This window comes from Pholcus phalangioides, unplaced genomic scaffold, assembly GCF_987345545.1.
Source record: "Pholcus phalangioides strain wild (caught in Gottingen) unplaced genomic scaffold, Ppha-v1.0 ptg000009l_1, whole genome shotgun sequence".
Taxonomy (NCBI): Eukaryota; Metazoa; Arthropoda; class Arachnida; order Araneae; family Pholcidae; genus Pholcus; species Pholcus phalangioides.
This window is the reverse complement of record NW_028301602.1, coordinates 19,402,112-19,420,200: the sequence shown is the minus strand read 5'-3', so window position 1 is coordinate 19,420,200 and position 18,089 is coordinate 19,402,112. Positions and strand designations below refer to the sequence as shown.

Below are 18,089 nucleotides of genomic sequence, written 5' to 3'. Positions count from 1 at the left end.
AATTTCAACTTTTATTTATTAAAAAGAACTCTATGCCACGTTAAGATTAAGTGCAAACTGCACTTTTTGTCAATTGGTTTATTTGTTATTAATTTGATATTTATTTTTTGGAGGTGTGGTGTTTGCTTGATGTTATTTTGTACTTGAGATAGGATAAGGGGAATTCAAAGAAATCTGTAGAAAGTACAAAATTATGTACTGGGGCCATATAATTATTGAAATACAAGATTTAATATTTTTTATGGTCCCCCCCCCATTCTCTAACTTCTACTTAAAAAACAGTTGGAAATTAAGGGGACATCTCGGAATGTAGAAAAGTTTTAATAAACTGGGGCAAAAGAATGTTCCAAATTTTTTCTTCAGTTTATCCTTTAAATATATGCTGATTTTTCTCTTATTTTCAATTATGTTTGAACTCTAAATATCGAGACTAATATTGCACTTGAAAACATTTTTTTTTTTTTTTTGGCTAGACTCAGAAAAAAATGGGGAATTAACTTTCTTATTGGAAGTTGGGGGGGAGGGGGGACTGTATAAGGAATTACATTTTGTGCCTTCCGTCATCTGCGACCCCTAGCAGAAGGAATGAATTATTTAGATACTTTCCTAACTGAAAGTATGAAAGTATGTTTTTATTGCCATCAATTCAAACGATATAAGTTGTGTATAAGAATATGACTACCCCCCCCCCCCTGACAACAAGAGGGTTAAAACGATTGAATTTTTTTCAGGTGAGGTCCCTATAGACAAAGCTGCAGAACACATTTCCACAATCTGAGTTAATGATAAAAAATATCTTTCAATCTTGGCTGTTACTTGAATTCATCTCTTGAGTGAATTCCAGAAGCCTCTTCAACTTAAAGATCTATAAAGTAATGAATGCACACACAGATTAAACAGCGTTAAGAATCCTAATCTCTAGAAAAATATTAGTAGCTTGCTATGAATATTCAGTTAAATCTCAACCAGGAGGGGCAATACTTTCAATGTCAACTCTGATAAAGCAATCCTCTATAACAGATGTAGTAACACCGCTAGGATAATTGATCAGAAAAAATTCCCCCCCCCCCCCCGCTCCAAATCAAAAGTTATACCAAAGGGTACTTCCAGGAGATTTGGGAATTTATATGTAGTTATACTGTGCTACAGTTAAACTGGCTAATAATAAACAAGATGTTTGATGATTTCTGGTTTCCTATGTATGTTATTTAATACAACTATAATAATACTAAAAAAAATTGTGGAAATTGAATATAATAAACTTTATTTATGGAAATGTTTGTATGGTTCTTCCCCAAAAAATTTTTATTCTTGGAATAGCCCCAACAAGGATATAGCAGTATACGTGTTTACGTCACTCTGCAACTCTTTCTCATCTTCTCCTACTTTTCTTGGAGTTCCTAACAGGAATCCATAATTGTTTATCTAAAAGCAGAAGCAACACTTCCAAGACAAAAAAAAAAAATTATTAGAGACATTTGGCTAAGCGAATTGTCAACCAACCATTCATGCATTGGCACAGTGCATGATGAGAAAGGAAATCAATCGAATTTGAGATTTGAAAATATTTTAGCATGTTTTGCATTTCCAAATCAGAGTTTAATTTTAATTGGTAAATAACTGCGTCTGGAATTCACTTAAGAGACAAATTTAAGGAACAGTCAGGATTGAAAGATATATTTACTGCATAAAAAGTAATGTTGATTCTAAGGGCCTCAAATTTAGAACCCTTCCGTGGTAACCTTTAGATTTTTAATCTGTGGCTGTTTATCACTAGCTAGATAAAATTGAGCTCCCACACATGTACTCTGCCCTTTTTTAATAAGTAAATCATGCTGACAATCCCGATAAGAAGTTTTTAAATGCATGTTATAGACAAATAATCTTAAAATTCTTGCTCTCAGTCATAAATTAAACACATAGTAAAGTCATTTTATTCATGAATATTTTTATTGACTTGTTTATTAATCATTCCTAATGATTGCTAATACAGTAGATATCATTTAGGAAGTCCCTGATCAAGGCATTTTTCTCGTAAAAAAATTTTATTCCCAGAGTCTCAATTTTTCCAAAGCTATGTTTATAGTTGATGCTACTGATAGCAATGTATTATATAGAGCAGGATCCATTTTAATTCCATTTAAGCTATCTTCTCAATAAGTATTATATATATACAAAATGTCTTCCAGTTCTTATTGCACATACCACAAAAAACCCTCATTCTTCTGATAATATTTTGCCTGGTATGGACAGTACTCCAAATTTTACAAGAACATTTAATTAGCTAAAAGACTTAGAAGTATTGATAGTCAATATATTACATCATTAACCATCTCCTTGCCCAATTAAAGTAGTTTTCCCATGTATTGAAACATTGAGGTTAATTGGACAACACTCTCTTGAAATCCTCATCAGGAAAAAAAATAACAGTGATTACTGGATTTGATATTTCATTTGATTTATCAAGTTAGAATCTCTTTATTTTGTTAAAACCTGTGTAATGAGAGCAAGCAATGAAGTTAATTATTCTGAAAATAATATTTTGTTTTCTTATCAACAGACACTGGTACCTTGATATATGAGATCCATTTGCTAATGAAAATTTCAAATTAAACTTTCTTGTATAGAATAATGCAGGGCTTGACAAGTCATTTAGCCAAAAAACAAAATCTGACATTGCCACCAACCCTCTAAAATTTTCTATGCCTGATGGCAGAAAGAAATTAGTTAAAATAATTAGTAAGTTCAACACATGAACACTGTTAGTTTCAACTTGTTCAGAGGGCTTTCACAATTTTCATACTCTTTCTTTTACAATTTGTGCTAATTAGTGTCATGGTGAATGCTTGAATATATCCGTACTGATTGTTTTGATTGATTCTGGTCCCTGTTATTTATTTGTTTCTGTGTGAAATTCCAAGCAATTATGCTATGAAATAAATTAACTTATGTTATAAATGAGAGACTATTATTATCTATCATCTTCAATAGTTAGGTTTATTATAAAGATTTTAAATTAGTCTGAATTTTAAAAAATGTATTAATGTTCAATTCATCCTGCCTAAGTACTCTTATATTATGCTCACATTACAATTCATTCAAGTTTTATAAAAGTGATTTGGATACATCAATTCTATCAATGAAATTCAACTCGCCGTATTAATATTAAAATTTCAGCTCGTCTTTTCATAATTACCTTATTTGAAGACGTGATTTTAACTATTTGCAGTGTGTTGATAGCGATGTCACTTTTCCTTCCTCACATTCTTAAAATTAATGCTCAATGTTATACAAAGCATGTATACGTATATTATGAAACATAGCAAAATTTCTTCAATTTTAAAAAGCTATGTTCATCCCATTTTATTTTATAATTCCAGAATTTTCGATTGTGTAACATCACATATTTAGCAGGGTAAGATGTCTTTATAGTGACAACCATATCTTTGAGCAACTCATATTTTTTATACGTGCTAAAAAGAAAAAAAAAACTTGAAAGTTTATTTTCTATACTGCTGTACCTATGAATCAAGATTTTGATGGAGTTTTTTGTAATTGAAATGTTGTATAAGTCAAGAAAAGATGGTTTGTTATATTACACAGGAAAATAAATGTTTTTTCTAGTCAATTTATGCATGTTAGTATTGGTGTCTACCTATAAGACTTTTTTCATCTAATTGCTTAAATCGTCAGCTGAAATATAGAAAATATTCTTTTTGAATTACCCTAATAGCTGACAGTCATCACAAAACATCACACACATTTCTGATGATTTACTTCTGTCTTTGTAGATGGTCTCATCAAAACCTCAGCTGAATGATTCTTGAGGATGAACAACTACAGTGTACTCAGCTTTTCCTCTGACAATAGTCATCTTAAGTGCATCAGTTGTTTCTAAGAGTTTGTAAATATCTTTGGATGAATTCACTTCGCGGTCATTGATACTTGTGATGATATCACCAGGTCGTAGTCCACCACTGTAAAGCAAATTGAATAGCTATTTATAAACATGTACAGTTGAGCCTGATAATAACAAAATTGGATGCTACGCAGTATCTGTTATAATGAATTTTTCCCTACCCTGTGAACCTGCAATACCAACATAATGTTAAAAATATTGCTTATAACAAATTGTCATACTTATGAATATTAGATACAACAAAGTTTTTCGGCAAGAATCTAATGTTTACATAGGCATAGTTGCCAACTACTAGTTTGTCTGTAGTTGCTATGGACAGCCGCACTCAACTACGTAGCTACAGAAGATGCTCTAAATACTACAGAAATAGTTTCTCCTTCAAGTATGTCTTTAAAAAAAATGGGTCTTTGAGTTTTTCGCGGTATTTTACTAATTTTTATTTATTGTTTTTAAATTGTGTCCTTCTTTACCGTAACGATCCAAGATTTTCTCCAACAACTCCATCTCGTCTGTTTCCACCACAAAATCTATTAATCGCAACAGTACCCAACTGTTTGGGGAAAATATGTTGTAAAAATTTTGTATGTTTGCTAATTTTTTTTCTTTTTGACTTTAAATATGATTCTAATTCTTGCACCTGCAGTAAGAGACAAATTACCTCCTTACATTAAATTAAAAATTAAATTCTTGCTCTTCTTTTAATAAAAATTATACCTGTAATTAATAACTTGTACCACAGAACATTTTTCAGTTCACACACCCTTAGATTGCCTTCTCAAATCCCTGGTTAACAACTACCGTACTAACTGGTATGAAATTTCAGGTAACTGAACAATTCTGTTCGATATTTTTTACAGATTTATTAGTCATAAGGAAAAGGAACTGGATTTTCTTAACTCCATATACAGTATAATTAGCTGTTACCCGCGGCTTGGTTCACGTGGATTTGGTAATCTGAAAATTCCTCCTCAAAACCTCTTCTTTAGGGATTGAATTTTGAAAAATCCTTTCTTATTTAGTCTATACATTGTAAAATGAAACTATTCACACACATTTCTGAAATGTAATTTCAATAAAATTCTGAAATTTAATTTTAAGAACATAAATATATGAAAACAACTAATTTTGCTGACACTAAATATACTTACTCATATGCAGGTGACCCTACGGTGATGCGCCAAACAAGAACACCTCTCTGAACTGCTGGAAAATCGCTGTTACGTTGTAAAAGTTCTTGTATGAGCTGAGGTGTCAGAGTGAGCATGGTGATTCCAATATATCTTCTCTTGGAATCTGATGGAGGTTTTTCTTTGCTGAATAGACCCCATCCTGATGCAAATAAAGTACATAAAAAATTAACAGACATAATGGCATTGGCAAAATCATGAGGGTAAAACAATCATAACAAAATTATTAAAATTAAAGGGAAGAAAAAATAATGTACAGGGCATTTCAAAAAGAATCATCCAATTTTAAACACGTATATTATGAAAAATATTGAACATAGACACTTAAGATTAATTTTATATTACATGGCTAATCAAAGTATTTTTACAAACCAAATTAAAGGTGCTCAATATGCCCACCTTGGGATACATGGCATATGTCTATATGGTAGTCAAATTTGTCCCAAACTTTTCCAAGTATCAGGGCTGTAACTAGGCTGGGGCAACCAGGGCCCAAGACAAATGGGGAGCCTGACAATGAATGTACACGTATTTTGCTTAATTTTTCCCCATTGTAGGGGGGCCCCCAAGAAAACGTCGGCCCTGAGAAGTTATGCTATGGCTCTCGCGAGCATGTTTGCATCCACTGATTCCACCACTTGGCAACTGCATGAAACAAGGTTCCCCCCCCCCTTTTCTACCTGTAAATTATTCAATCAAAACAGATTAAAAACTAAATAGTTATGATGTTTTTTATTCAGAGATTCTTTTTGAAACACCCTGTATTATAGGAACATAAAAAAATATAATATTTGCTCTTGCTGGCTGTCACTTGAAATTTGTAATAAAAATGTAAAATTCATTGTGTAACATGACATCACATACACAAAAAAAATAAGCATCATCAGTGAATAAATAACTTTTTTAGTGAATTATAGATGAATAAACACATATTTTTTGTCAAAATGATTAGAGAAAGCATTGCATCCCTGTTTTGGGACCTACTGTAGTCCCTACCCTCTTTTTAGTATAAGCATGAATGAAGGGGAAAAAAATTAGTCTGTTATATAGAATAGGCCACTCACTTATAAAATAAAAAGTCTATAGACCAGTTTTCCCCAAAGTAAGCAAAAGATGGGTGTATGTAAATAATAATACTCTTAACACAAAAAGTACACCAGTTTATGGCCTTCAAGCAACAGTCAATTTTTAGCCAATATTTTTTATTGCCCATGGCAATAGACCAGAGTTGTGCTTGGTTTCAAAGAAAAAAAGAAAAGTAGCCAACTCATACAGCTGGCTTGCAGACTGAGATGGTTGTACACCCGCTGGTCTATAACTTCTCAAACTTGCTTATACAGTAGGACCTCCCAAATCAGGACACTTCAGCCAATTTTTTTTTTCTCAACCGGAGACTTTTATTTTTCTATTTTTTATTTTATTTTTCTTTACTCAAATTCTATTTCAGCTTTTACAAATACATCAGCCATTTATTTTTTTACCATTTTAACCACTTATTGTTGATGTCCACTGGGGTTTTCAAGCTTCTGGGAAACAATGATGGCAATTGTGTGTTTCAATGAATGCGATTAGTTAGAAAGTCAGCTTCGATCAAAAGAACTTTTCTTTCTTCATTTAATTTCTCCACACTGTACAGTTTACCTTAGTGTTTTAGAAGTTGTCCAGCGCTCTATTTTTTTCTGATTATGTAAGTGAATTTCCAAATACACTAAAAATGTCAAATGATGTGGCAGGTACAAACGGGAAACCATGATGCTTCATGTATGGGTAATTCTCATGAAATTGGCTTAAATTGTGTCCTCCGCAGTTTACGTTTAATATATTTGGCACAGAATCTTCCCCCCCCCCCATCATTTTCTATTTATATTCTTGTTTCTGAATAGTCGCTACTCTATTTAGAATTTTTTTATCAACCAATTTTTTAAATTTGCTTGAACAAATTTTCATTTGCTGAGAAAATGTCCTCCTTATGGCTGTTCTGATAACTTTCTATCCTAAAACAAAAATATATTCTTTTTCCCAATAATATATATTTTTAGGATCTGTAAACTTTCATATTTCATCTTTTTCATAACTTTAAATATTTTGTATCAGTACTTTATAGCCAAATGAAAATTTACCCCTGTGCTTTTCCATTTGTGATATTTCGATAACATTTGTTCAAATCCTACAATGCTAGTTGCCACAAGCCTGTAACTAGGCTGGGGCATTGCCCTGAGGTCCCAAGCTGAATGGGGCCTCACAAGTAATGTTCCCTTATTTGGCATAAAAACCAGGTAAATTCTGCCCTGGAAATGCAATGACCCTGAGTTGCCGCCTATCAAATTTTGTGTTGAAAAGGTTAAGGTTAAGAAGAATGTAGTTATCACTTGAACCTCCTTTTTAAATGAATTAGAATTGTAAATTAATTCATTAATTGGATTCATTCACAAAAAAAGAGGTGTCTTTAATGTTCTTCTCCTGGCTACTTTTTTTTGTGTGAAACATATAATTGCCAATTATTTTCAATTTGCCTCATATTTCAGTTTAGAGACTTCTATTATTTTTATTAAAAACACGTTTTCAACACACACAGCTTTTTTTTATCAGTAGTGCAAAACATGTAAAAATGCCTTTCTCCTGGCATTAAGTAACCAAAAGAAAGGTTTGATCATAATTTAAGGGGGGGGGGGGGGAGTAAAAAAATCCAAATTCCTTGGTTGCAACATAACATGAAGCTGCAGTAAGGTTTCATTTAAAGACTTTACTTTGAGAATGCAACTCATGCTCAAGCAAAACAGAGAAAAATGAGAAACCTGCTGTCCCCATAAAATTAAAGAAAAAAGGAACGAGAAACACAAATACAAACAGAAATAAAAACTGTGATTGACAAAAAAAAATTTCATATTATCAGTACTTATCTAGGTTGAAAATAAACTATCAAAACATATAGAACATGTTGCAAGTGTTAAGCATAAATATCAAGTTAAGTGCTGAAATAGGCAAATCTGACATGACATTTTGCCTATCTTTCTTAACATAGCTAAACTTAAATTCATTTTTTTCACCATTAATTTTGAACAACTTTGTCACTGACTATATTTTATTTATCAGCAGGAAAAGAAATCTCCTTAAGAATTATTTTTGATTGATATTTTTGATAATTTATTTTTCCTTTTTTTATCCTATTTCGTGAGAATGACCTGTATAGGCGAGAAAGTTGATTTTTTGAAACAGAAATGGAGAACACCAGTATAAATATTGCGTAGAGAACATAGAATCAGAAAATATACAGTTTATGATCTTAGGAACCCAGAAAAAAAAATCCTGTTTCATTTTTGTTTTTTTATTTGAGCAATGAATACAAAAAAATGTTTGAAGAATACAGAATTTTTTTGTACGGCTAACCAGCAACAGTATGTACATAAGAAATTATGGTTTTAATTAAATAAAATTATCTGTTGCTATATGCACATATATTGCTTTATTAATTTTTTCAAAGGATTTTAATCAAAGTGCTCAAAGAGGTATATTACTGCTTTAAATATGAAAACTTGGAAAATAGACAAAAGTTGATTCATAATTATTCAGAAGATTCCCTACTCCAGAATTGCCTAGGTCACGAACAGTCTGGATTTGAGGGGTGGTCTGTGCTGTAGAATTTAATTAACCACCAGACTAATTTCTTCTTCTCTGTTCATATGTCCATGAAAAAAAACGACAGTAGGCACCAAAACTGTTGTCTGGCACTACATTTTTTTTAGGGAATTTATGCCGAGTTATTTATTGCTTTTACACAGAAAAAGTAAGCTCTACTATCGTTTAGAGTTTTTCTAATAGGTTCAGAATTGCTCTATATATATTACGTGAGTGAAATTTCTGTAAAAAATCTCCAATACCTTTGGTTTTTTTCTTCTCTTCAGACCTTTTCAGAAAATCTACAGCACGATCAGATGGAATCGCAAATGAAATCCCCTCAGTTACTTTCATTGTATTTATTCCAATAACTTCACAATCCTACTTTAAAGAAGAAAAAAAATTAAACAGTTGCGTTAAAAACTCAAGATTTTTATAAGTTAAAACACATGAATTACAAAAAAAAAAAAAAAAATTCGGAGAAAAATTATCAAAACAGTCAAATTCTGTCAAGACAAACTCGCTTAATACGAAGGAGATATTTGTCACACGAGATATATATATTGGAAAAGTATAGTAATATCCCCATTTAAAACGAACATGTAACCTGTAAACTCCTGATCATGACAAGATGACAAAGTCTGCTCAAATAAAATTTTTTGCTCGTATTTCAAGATTTCTTTCTTTCTTCCACCTCTATGCAGAAGTCATGGCAACAATGGAAAATCATAGCAATTGGCCACAGCCGTCTGAACAGCATCACCAGACCCCGAGCCAAGCACAAGAAAAAGTACACAGAGCCCTCCCCCCGTACAAGTTAGACACAACAGATGTTAATCACTATTCAAAGTTATTAGAGGCAGCTGGATCAAACCCTGGTCAGTCCACATGTTAAGACAATCCCGAAAGTAAAAAAAAAAATTTGAATAAAAAAAAAAATTACAATCCAGCTTCCTCATGCATTGCATTGTTTAATTCTACTAGGCTAGTGGATATACTGGCATAGGTACTGATTCCCAGACTTGAAAAATCTGCAGGTCGACAAAATCTTTTGCTGCTGAAAAAACCATGTCACATAAATACAGGAGATTGCATGGGGTAAGGGTTGTCTTGAGAGCATCGTGGGCTCCGGACCAAGTTATTTTTCAGAGGCCTTACCTGGCAAATTCTCGAAAAATGCAACTACTTCCCAGTTTTCAGAGGCCCCCCTTCTTTTAAGGTGCCCAGGTAGGCCCATGCATTGCAACAGCATTGTATACTATACAATACAACCCTATACTATAGGGTAATCATATGACCTGTTTTTTCTAATGACATTTTCCCGTAATTTCAGCCATCCAGACTCTATTTAAAAAAAACAGGACATTTTTATTTTCAATGAAACCTCTCTGAGTTTTTATTCTTTATATACAAGGAGGATTAAAATATTTTACCAACATATAAATTATACATATGATAATTGTGACTATAAATATAAATATTTATCATGCATACTTATTATTATTAGTATGTGCAATCAGCATGACAAGTTTGAAATAAAAGTGAACTGTTCAAAAGATTTTTTTCTCCATAGAATCTATTTTAATCCAATGTGATTTACAGTAGTGCTTCATTCCCCCGATTAGAAATTTTTTGGCAACTTCAGTAATGATTAGTAACTTTGCTCATTTTTTGGCATTATTTTTAGCAATAACTGACAATTTCCTGTATTTAGAATCCCAATTCCTCAAATTTTTCCTAGAAGCAATATGATCAGCCGCAATTGCAAGGACAATGAATGAATGAACGCCAGGGTCTCTGCCACCGGACTTATCCCGTTGCCGAGATCTCTTCCAGCCCAGCTTCGTGGCAGAGTCTGGAACAAAGTGTGTATGAGTGCACCTAACAGTCTGAGTATGTAGCTAGTGTTGTGTATGATATTTCAGTGCTGCCATCTATATTTCAAATTGTGAGCGAAGTGTAATGATTGAATATTTGTAACGTTGTAGGCCTGTTGCTGTCTGTGGCGAGACTTTTTAACGGGGAGATCGGCTCACATTCGCGCCTTGAAGTTGGGAACCACAGAAAACCAACTTCAGCCGACCACCACTGTTATTATTCTTTGTAATGCCGGATTTGAAAAGCACCATGGAAATAAATTAGGGGTTTGAAAAACTGAAAAAAAAAATTAAGCACAGTTGAATTTTTAACAAATCAATCACCTATTTTTCTCTAGTCCACATAGTCCCGAGCGATGGGTTATTTTCTTCAAATTTTTACCAGACTTAGTGAGCCCTTTTCCTGCTGGTGGACATGAAAAAAAAAATGCCAAGCTTTGGACTTGGGGCGTAAAATGTTTTAAAACCTGAGAGTAACACAAATTTTTTTAAATTTATATCAGGGTAAAGAGCCCCCAAGTGCTGATTTTAGACCACTTCCCTTCAAGTAAAAAAAAAAAATGCTTGGCTCTTACAAAATCTGACTGGCGACAAAATTGTTGCTAGATTTTTCGAGAGCCCTTTCATAATGAACTCACTCGAATGAGTTTAATTTAATCACTTTTTTTTGTCAATATATATTTCAACTTAAATTCATGTTTAATGATTTAAAAAATATATAATTTCAAAATGCAAATGTTAAAAATAATGAATGAAGATCCAAATATTGAAAAAATTAGATCAATTAAGTTTTTTGTTTTGAATCATGGAAACAAAGCTCACAATGCAGCCAAGAAGAGAAAGCATAATTAAATCACCAGATTGACGAGAGGACCTCCAGAGTTGCCAACATTGATAGCTGCATCAGTCTGGATATAGTCTGTCTTATAGTGCAAACCCAATGCTTTACTCGGCCTATGTGTGGAGCTGATTACACCGGCCGTGATAGTGTGGCTCAATGACAGGGGATTCCCCATGGCAATCACAAATTCTCCCGGCCGAAGATCTGAAGACTGACCGAATTTCAACACAGGAAGGTTATCCTAAATTTCAAGTATAAATAAACATACATTAAAGTAACTAGCACTTGCACAACAATGAAAACAAACAAAATTGTGTTCTGCTAGGCCATCTTATTCATAGAATTTATAGAACATGAAACTCACAGCATTGATTCGCACTGTTGCAAGGTCCTCTTCAGTGTCAATGTCTTCTACGATGCCCCTGAATTCTCTTCCGTCGTGCAGTTTCACTATAACATTAGCCTGATTCGCAACAACATGGGCATTTGTCAAAATCAGTCCATCTGATTTTATGATGAATCCAGACCCATTGGACATCGGTATAACCCCTCTAGTTATGGGATGTCTTTAAAAAAAGCCAAGAAAAATATTATCAATCAATGTTATGAAATGTATTGACAGATACCTGATACAAAATACACTGCAGACCAAGAAATAATATTAACTTTTGAGAGATCTTAAAAAAAATCATTTTTTTCTTGGTCTGAAAAAAATTGGATTCATTATTGTATAGGAACAGGGATCACACAGCCCTTGAAGCTTTCCGTGTGGCCCACCAACAAATTTTAGGCAATAACTATACTGCTGTGGTACAGTAGTCATACTGATAGACTTGCATCACGAGGTCCAGGGTTCGAACCCCACTGGCGCCACTCATATTAGTGGTTGGCTCAAGTTGGTTTGCAGTGGTTCCGAACTTCGAGGCGTGAATGCGAGCCAATCTCCCTGTTAAAAGTCTTACCATAGAGCCACAGGCCTACAAACAGTACAAATATTCAGTCATTACACTTCACTTATATAATATAGATGGCAGCACTGAAAAATTAGACACAACCCTAAATACCAGGAGTGGCTTAAGCGAGGGTGCACCCGAGAGGCAGGTTGTAAAATGCTTTTGTTGGTTTTTTAATATAAATTTTGGAATAATAAAAACTAACATGACACCAAATGCTGTCACTCTTTTGAGTTATATCTAAGATGAGAAAACATGAGTGAACAGACAAGGCCTCAGACAGCGATAGAAACAAAAACAGACTCACATGGGGCAAGTATGCATTTTGGTGGCCCCCACCCAATAATTATTCAGGAGCAATCAAATAAGGACATAGAAAGAATTTGAATTCTAATTTTTCCAGTACCTATAACACCAGAATCCCTCTCACTCTCTTAGTTTCTGTCTTGGGAACCTTGGAGTAGGTATTTTGGCGTACAGAGAGGTTCATCTCTATGTTGGAGATTTGAGATTAATTTTAAAAAAATCAACCCAAAATGAAGAAAAGTATAATGGTTCATCAATAAGAACGGTCATCATGGTTTAGCCTCATTGGCGATATACTAAAATTGCTAAAAGATGATAAAGCATGGGCAGTGTTCGATTTGAAAGAAAATAATAAGGGTTATGTGAAAATAGTTACCAGGCATAATTAAGAACAATGAAACAACCATTGACCAAAAAACAAGATATATGGTCAAGGGTTGTTTTTGAGTAACAATGGCGTGTGGCTGTGGACAGATAAAGAAAAAAATCAGTTTGATCCCAAAGTTCCCATGCTGAAGGCAACTCAGCTTTCTACTGGGGTTGTATTTAGAAATATGGCATATGAGGCTTTGCAACCGGGCGGCCGATGAGCTTGAGCCGCCCCTACTCGATACACAGACTACTATTTAACTGTACATGCACCTCGTACACATTCCTCTATGGAATTTCTAATGAATTGGCGTAAGCCGGCATAATAATGCATGTTCTGAGTGTATGTGTGGCTCTATTGTATTTGTGTTGCTAAGTTGCACTTGTTTTGTGTTCATGCTGCCACCTGTCTTCCATTTTCTGAAGTAAAGATGGAAATGCTTTTGAATTTTCATGTTATGTCAGTATCGTGTTGTAGGTCTGCCTGCTCTCTGCAGAGAGACTTTTTCAAGTGGGAGATGGGCATGGCTCACATTCGTGCCTCGAAACTGGAAAAAACAGCAGAAAACCAACTTAAGCAGACCACTACTGTCTCGTCAACAGGTTTCGAACCTGGATCCTCAGGACGAAAGTCCAGCGCGATGCCCACACGACTGCACAGAGGCAGTGTTAGGTACACACACTTACACTTCCGGCACCACAACTTGAGTTGTGCTCAGTATGAAAGAAAAGAAAAAGGAGGAAATAACTATGAAAAATCGAAAGGCAATTTAATAATAACGAGTAACTTGATGAAGAGCCTGCATTCCAATATTATTAACATTGTGTATCTGATACATTATCAGGTCTGTCTTAACCAGTTTGGGGGTGGGGAGACAGGTTCTCTGGTTTTAACCAAATGGTTTTTCTTTGCATAAAAGTGGCCTAAATATAATTTTTTTCCCCCTTAAAAAGGATCATATTGGTTCATTATTAGCAAAAATTTTTATTCTTGCATTTTCTGTGGTACATTTTGATGGTATATCTTTAAATGGTACAAGATGGTATAAGTGCAATTTTGCACAAAAGGGCTTGTTATGGCAAAGACAAATCTCATGTTTTTTTGGAAAGAGGTTTGACTATAATGTTTTGAGCTCTTGTAATTTGTGGCTTCATTTTTACTTGGTACTCCACTGACAAGGTTTGAAGCATAATTTTTACGCTCGAGAAATCTGTGAAGGAATTTCATGCACAGAATGAAAAAAACCATGAATATAGCCGCCAAATCAGAGTGATGTAAAATACATACGTAAGTCAGCTTCTCGATGCAGATCACATTTTGAACTGAATGAATTCATTTGTCGAAAACATCAACGACACTCATTAGTAGAGCAATGAAGTTTCATAATTTCTGGAAAATTTCCTTTGTCCGCAATTTCAATTTTTAGCATGCTGGTATTTAAGATTTAGATTTTCTTTTTTTTTTTACCAACTGCATAATTATTCTTTTGAGAATTTCTTCTTTCGCTCAGTCAAAAGCATGATATTTTGTAAAATAATGAATCTCTACATCATCTAGCAGTCTTCTAGGCTGGGATTTTCGGTCGGGCTCCAGCACCTCTCTCTCTCTATATATATATTTATTTATTTATATAGTGAATTTATAATGTGAAGAGAAAAAAAAATGGTAAGAATTATTTTGGCCCTGTCCATGGGTAAAATTGTGAAAAATAAAGATTTCTTTTATTGTGCGACATAGTATCAGTAAATACAATGCAGTAAAAATGCAAAAATTCATAGAAATACTATATAAATTGATTAACACACGACAATTGGCTTTTTCGAAAGTGTACCTTTGAATGGTACAAAATGGGTATTGGATAAAAGCAAACACCATGATAGAATATCTGTTTTTTCAATAATAATGATTGTATAAACGACTGTCCATTTCAACACGTTTTGCTTTTGTATCAGTTAAATATCTCTATAGCAGTCAAAATTATCGTTACCGTCATTCTAGGTAGAACTTCATTTTACCACTGAAATAAAAATATAGAACATTTATATTTTAGGAACTTGAGTTTTACTCTTGTGTCTCATTTGTATATTCACATGTAGGTATGTTAGCGATTGGACGAAATGTTTCCCGTAATTTCATTGTAAGACTCTATCATTTTGCCTTATTGCGTGGTGGTGCTGTTGCTGCATGTTCTGCTCACAGTTACATTTCAGTACAGTCCCCCTCATTGTTCTGTGTTAAACTGTCTCTGTTGGGCCACGGCCAAACAACTTCAACCGCCGATGAATTTATTTTTCTCGGCAAATTCTAATTTTGCATTTTTGGGATTTTGGAAAAAAAAACAATTCAGTACTAGTGTACCGTCCGTTCGTGTGGATTATTTGGATTACATTGCACATGCCTGAGGATTATTTGAATTTTTAATGGGATTATTGCCATGCCATGGTGAAGACCGTCACCAACAGAACTTTGGTTATCAAGTCCAGACATGCTGAGGATGCTACAATATAAATTTAGACTACGATTCTTAGACCACGATTCATATTTTGTTGATTTATACGGATGTAGTTGGACTTGTCATTCTGTTATACAAATTTATATATATATATATATATATATGTACATACTCATTTAATAAAATTCCGAATGCACCCATCTTTCGAGAAAATGCTTCAATATCTCCTTAAGATGAGAAGCGGGTTGTATTCAGTCCTTTAACTCTAAACTCTATAATGCCCAGATCGCCCGAAGTCGGCAGAGTAGGTAAATGCCCATAACCGCCTCAAGTCGGCCCTGCTAGGGGGTATGGGTATGTTTTGGTGGGCTTTTGTCACCAACAGGGAAGAAGATGAAAGCTCTTGTCAGAGGCGGGAACAGGAAAGACAACTGCAACGCCCTATCAATGGGATTTTAAAAGCTGATGTACTAGAATGTTCTTTGAGAATGAACTAAGGGTACTCAATGCATTTTACAAAGAGATAATACTGTGAGGGAAGGGGTGTTTTCAATAGACAAATTATCTCCGAAAATCCATTGCAATGAAAAGGTGAACGTCAATGCAAAGGGTGGCATGAATAGAAACTCATGGAGAAAATGTGGGGAGAGGGAAAGTGGCCGAAATTTGGACGAGTCCACTTCGAACACAAAAAACTTGGTATTTTCACGACCCTCCCAGGTTCTCTATCTGGACGTTAAAGAGTTAATGTTTAATGCCATGAAAGATGAAAGAGAAAAACAGCTGAGAGTTGAAAAACCTTTTTATTTCCCTACGTTATTCCTCAGGTTACACAAGAATTGCAACTCGAGGTCCTGGCATCAAGGCCGTAACAAGGTCAGGGAGAGGACTTGGAGGTCTGGTCAACACACACCCCCCCCCCCTCAAAAAAATGTGAGAAAATGACTGGAAAAAGGAGAAAAGATGGCCAGATCTACTGTTCGACCACAAAATTGCTGGCTACAGGCCAGCTTGGCACCCATAAAGGGTAATTTAAATCTGTTCACTCCGATCCTGTCAGATAAACACGAATAGCACAAGGGAGCCGCAAATTAAAAAAAAATTTTGAGAACTGATTTGCGAAAAGGATCATTAATTTTCTGAGAAGCAAAACAATCTATTTAATCTATCGCAAAAAAATGAAATTAATTAAGAAATTTAATTTTACTTAATTTAATAAATTAGTTTTTATTTTATGAAGGGTAAATTTCTCATAAGCATGGTCAGCACCAACGTGGCGACTTTTTTGAGTGCCAAAATTGGCAACTTTGACAGTCGATACAACCCTTTATTAAACGTCATTAATAACTGCATAAGCGTAGGTCAGCACCAATGTGGCGACTTTTTTTTCACGCCAAAATTGGCAACTTTGATAGCCGATACAACGCTTCAGCAAACGCCATTAATTAACTGTAAATTTCGTTAACTCAATTTTTTTGGTGTTTAATTTCGTCGTAGTTTACCGCATATTAGATGCGCAACTGTATGTGTTCTTTGCTCGCCATCTTCAATTGGCCGCACTTGCAGCGGATTTCATGGTGCAAAAAAGAAAAAGTCGCCATGTTGGCGGTGTCCACGCTTATGGAAAATTAATCTCCATCGGTTATTGTAAACTTTCACTGTTTATATTATTTTGGTGTAAAAGAGAGATTTATCCTTCAATAACACTTCAATGAAATTATTATTACCTTGCCCTCATCTCTATATATACAACAGAAGGGGCCGTTTCTTTGACGACATCGGCTAAGAAGTTGAATTTGTTCCGAGAAGAGTCATTCTTATTACTCGGGATTGACACGGCCTTGACACTAAATGCATTCGATAGAACGTCTCTTACGCTATAACGGGAGAACGGCGAGGAATTTTCTCGTAGGCATTTGAATAATCCCCAAGTTAAAAACAAACCAGCCACGACTTTGCCACCCGTGACCGCAACATAATTATTTTCACTGGAAGAGTTTGATGAGTCGTTGTCTCTGGATGACGAGAAAACCTTGCCATGAGTTAATATATAAGAGTGGAGACGTCGAGAATAAAATAGATTCGTGATCCAAGGGCGAAGTTTTAAAAATTGAGAGCCCGCCATTTGTGTTTACGGTCTTTTTTCTTTGTTTACGTTTGAGGGAATGAAATGATTAGCAAGTTCATTTATCCCTCATTACAGATTTCGACAGATATATGTATAATGTGACCATATGATACATATTTCTCGGGACACAATTTTTTTTTTTTCATAATTTTTGGTAAACTCATCGTTTCAGTTAAAATGCTGACTTGATTTAGTTTGCTAATAAGATTACTTTCGAGTTTCTAAATTGTAAAATTAAATCTTTATTTGAGGCAAGTTTTAAATAAATAAAATGTCCCATTTTCGACCAGACCAGACTCAAAATTTATCGATGGTGACTGGCCCTTAAAGCGGGCCATTAGCCAACAAAAAGACTGGGGACCCCCGGTGAAGAGAAGGACAAGTGAGTAATGTATGTGTAGTTGTGAGAGTGCATGTATGAGAAGGGAAAATTTGGGAATA

The 18,089-nt window shown here is 34.3% G+C and overlaps 1 protein-coding gene across 1 annotated transcript; it reads right to left on the bottom strand.

The window, feature by feature from the left end:
* Window positions 1-1,913: 1,913 nt before the first annotated feature.
* HtrA2 (HTRA2-related serine protease) lies at window positions 1,914-17,675 on the bottom strand. The gene is made up of 6 exons (XM_089235700.1): window positions 17,248-17,675; window positions 11,804-12,005; window positions 11,456-11,680; window positions 8,985-9,102; window positions 5,068-5,248; window positions 1,914-3,977 (listed from the first exon to the last, which is right to left on the bottom strand). The coding sequence occupies exons 1-6, from the start codon at window positions 17,643-17,645 to the stop codon at window positions 3,809-3,811; spliced, it is 1,293 nt and encodes a 430-aa protein (XP_089091826.1). The 5' UTR covers window positions 17,646-17,675; the 3' UTR covers window positions 1,914-3,808.
* Between the last annotated feature and the right edge of the window lie 414 nt (window positions 17,676-18,089).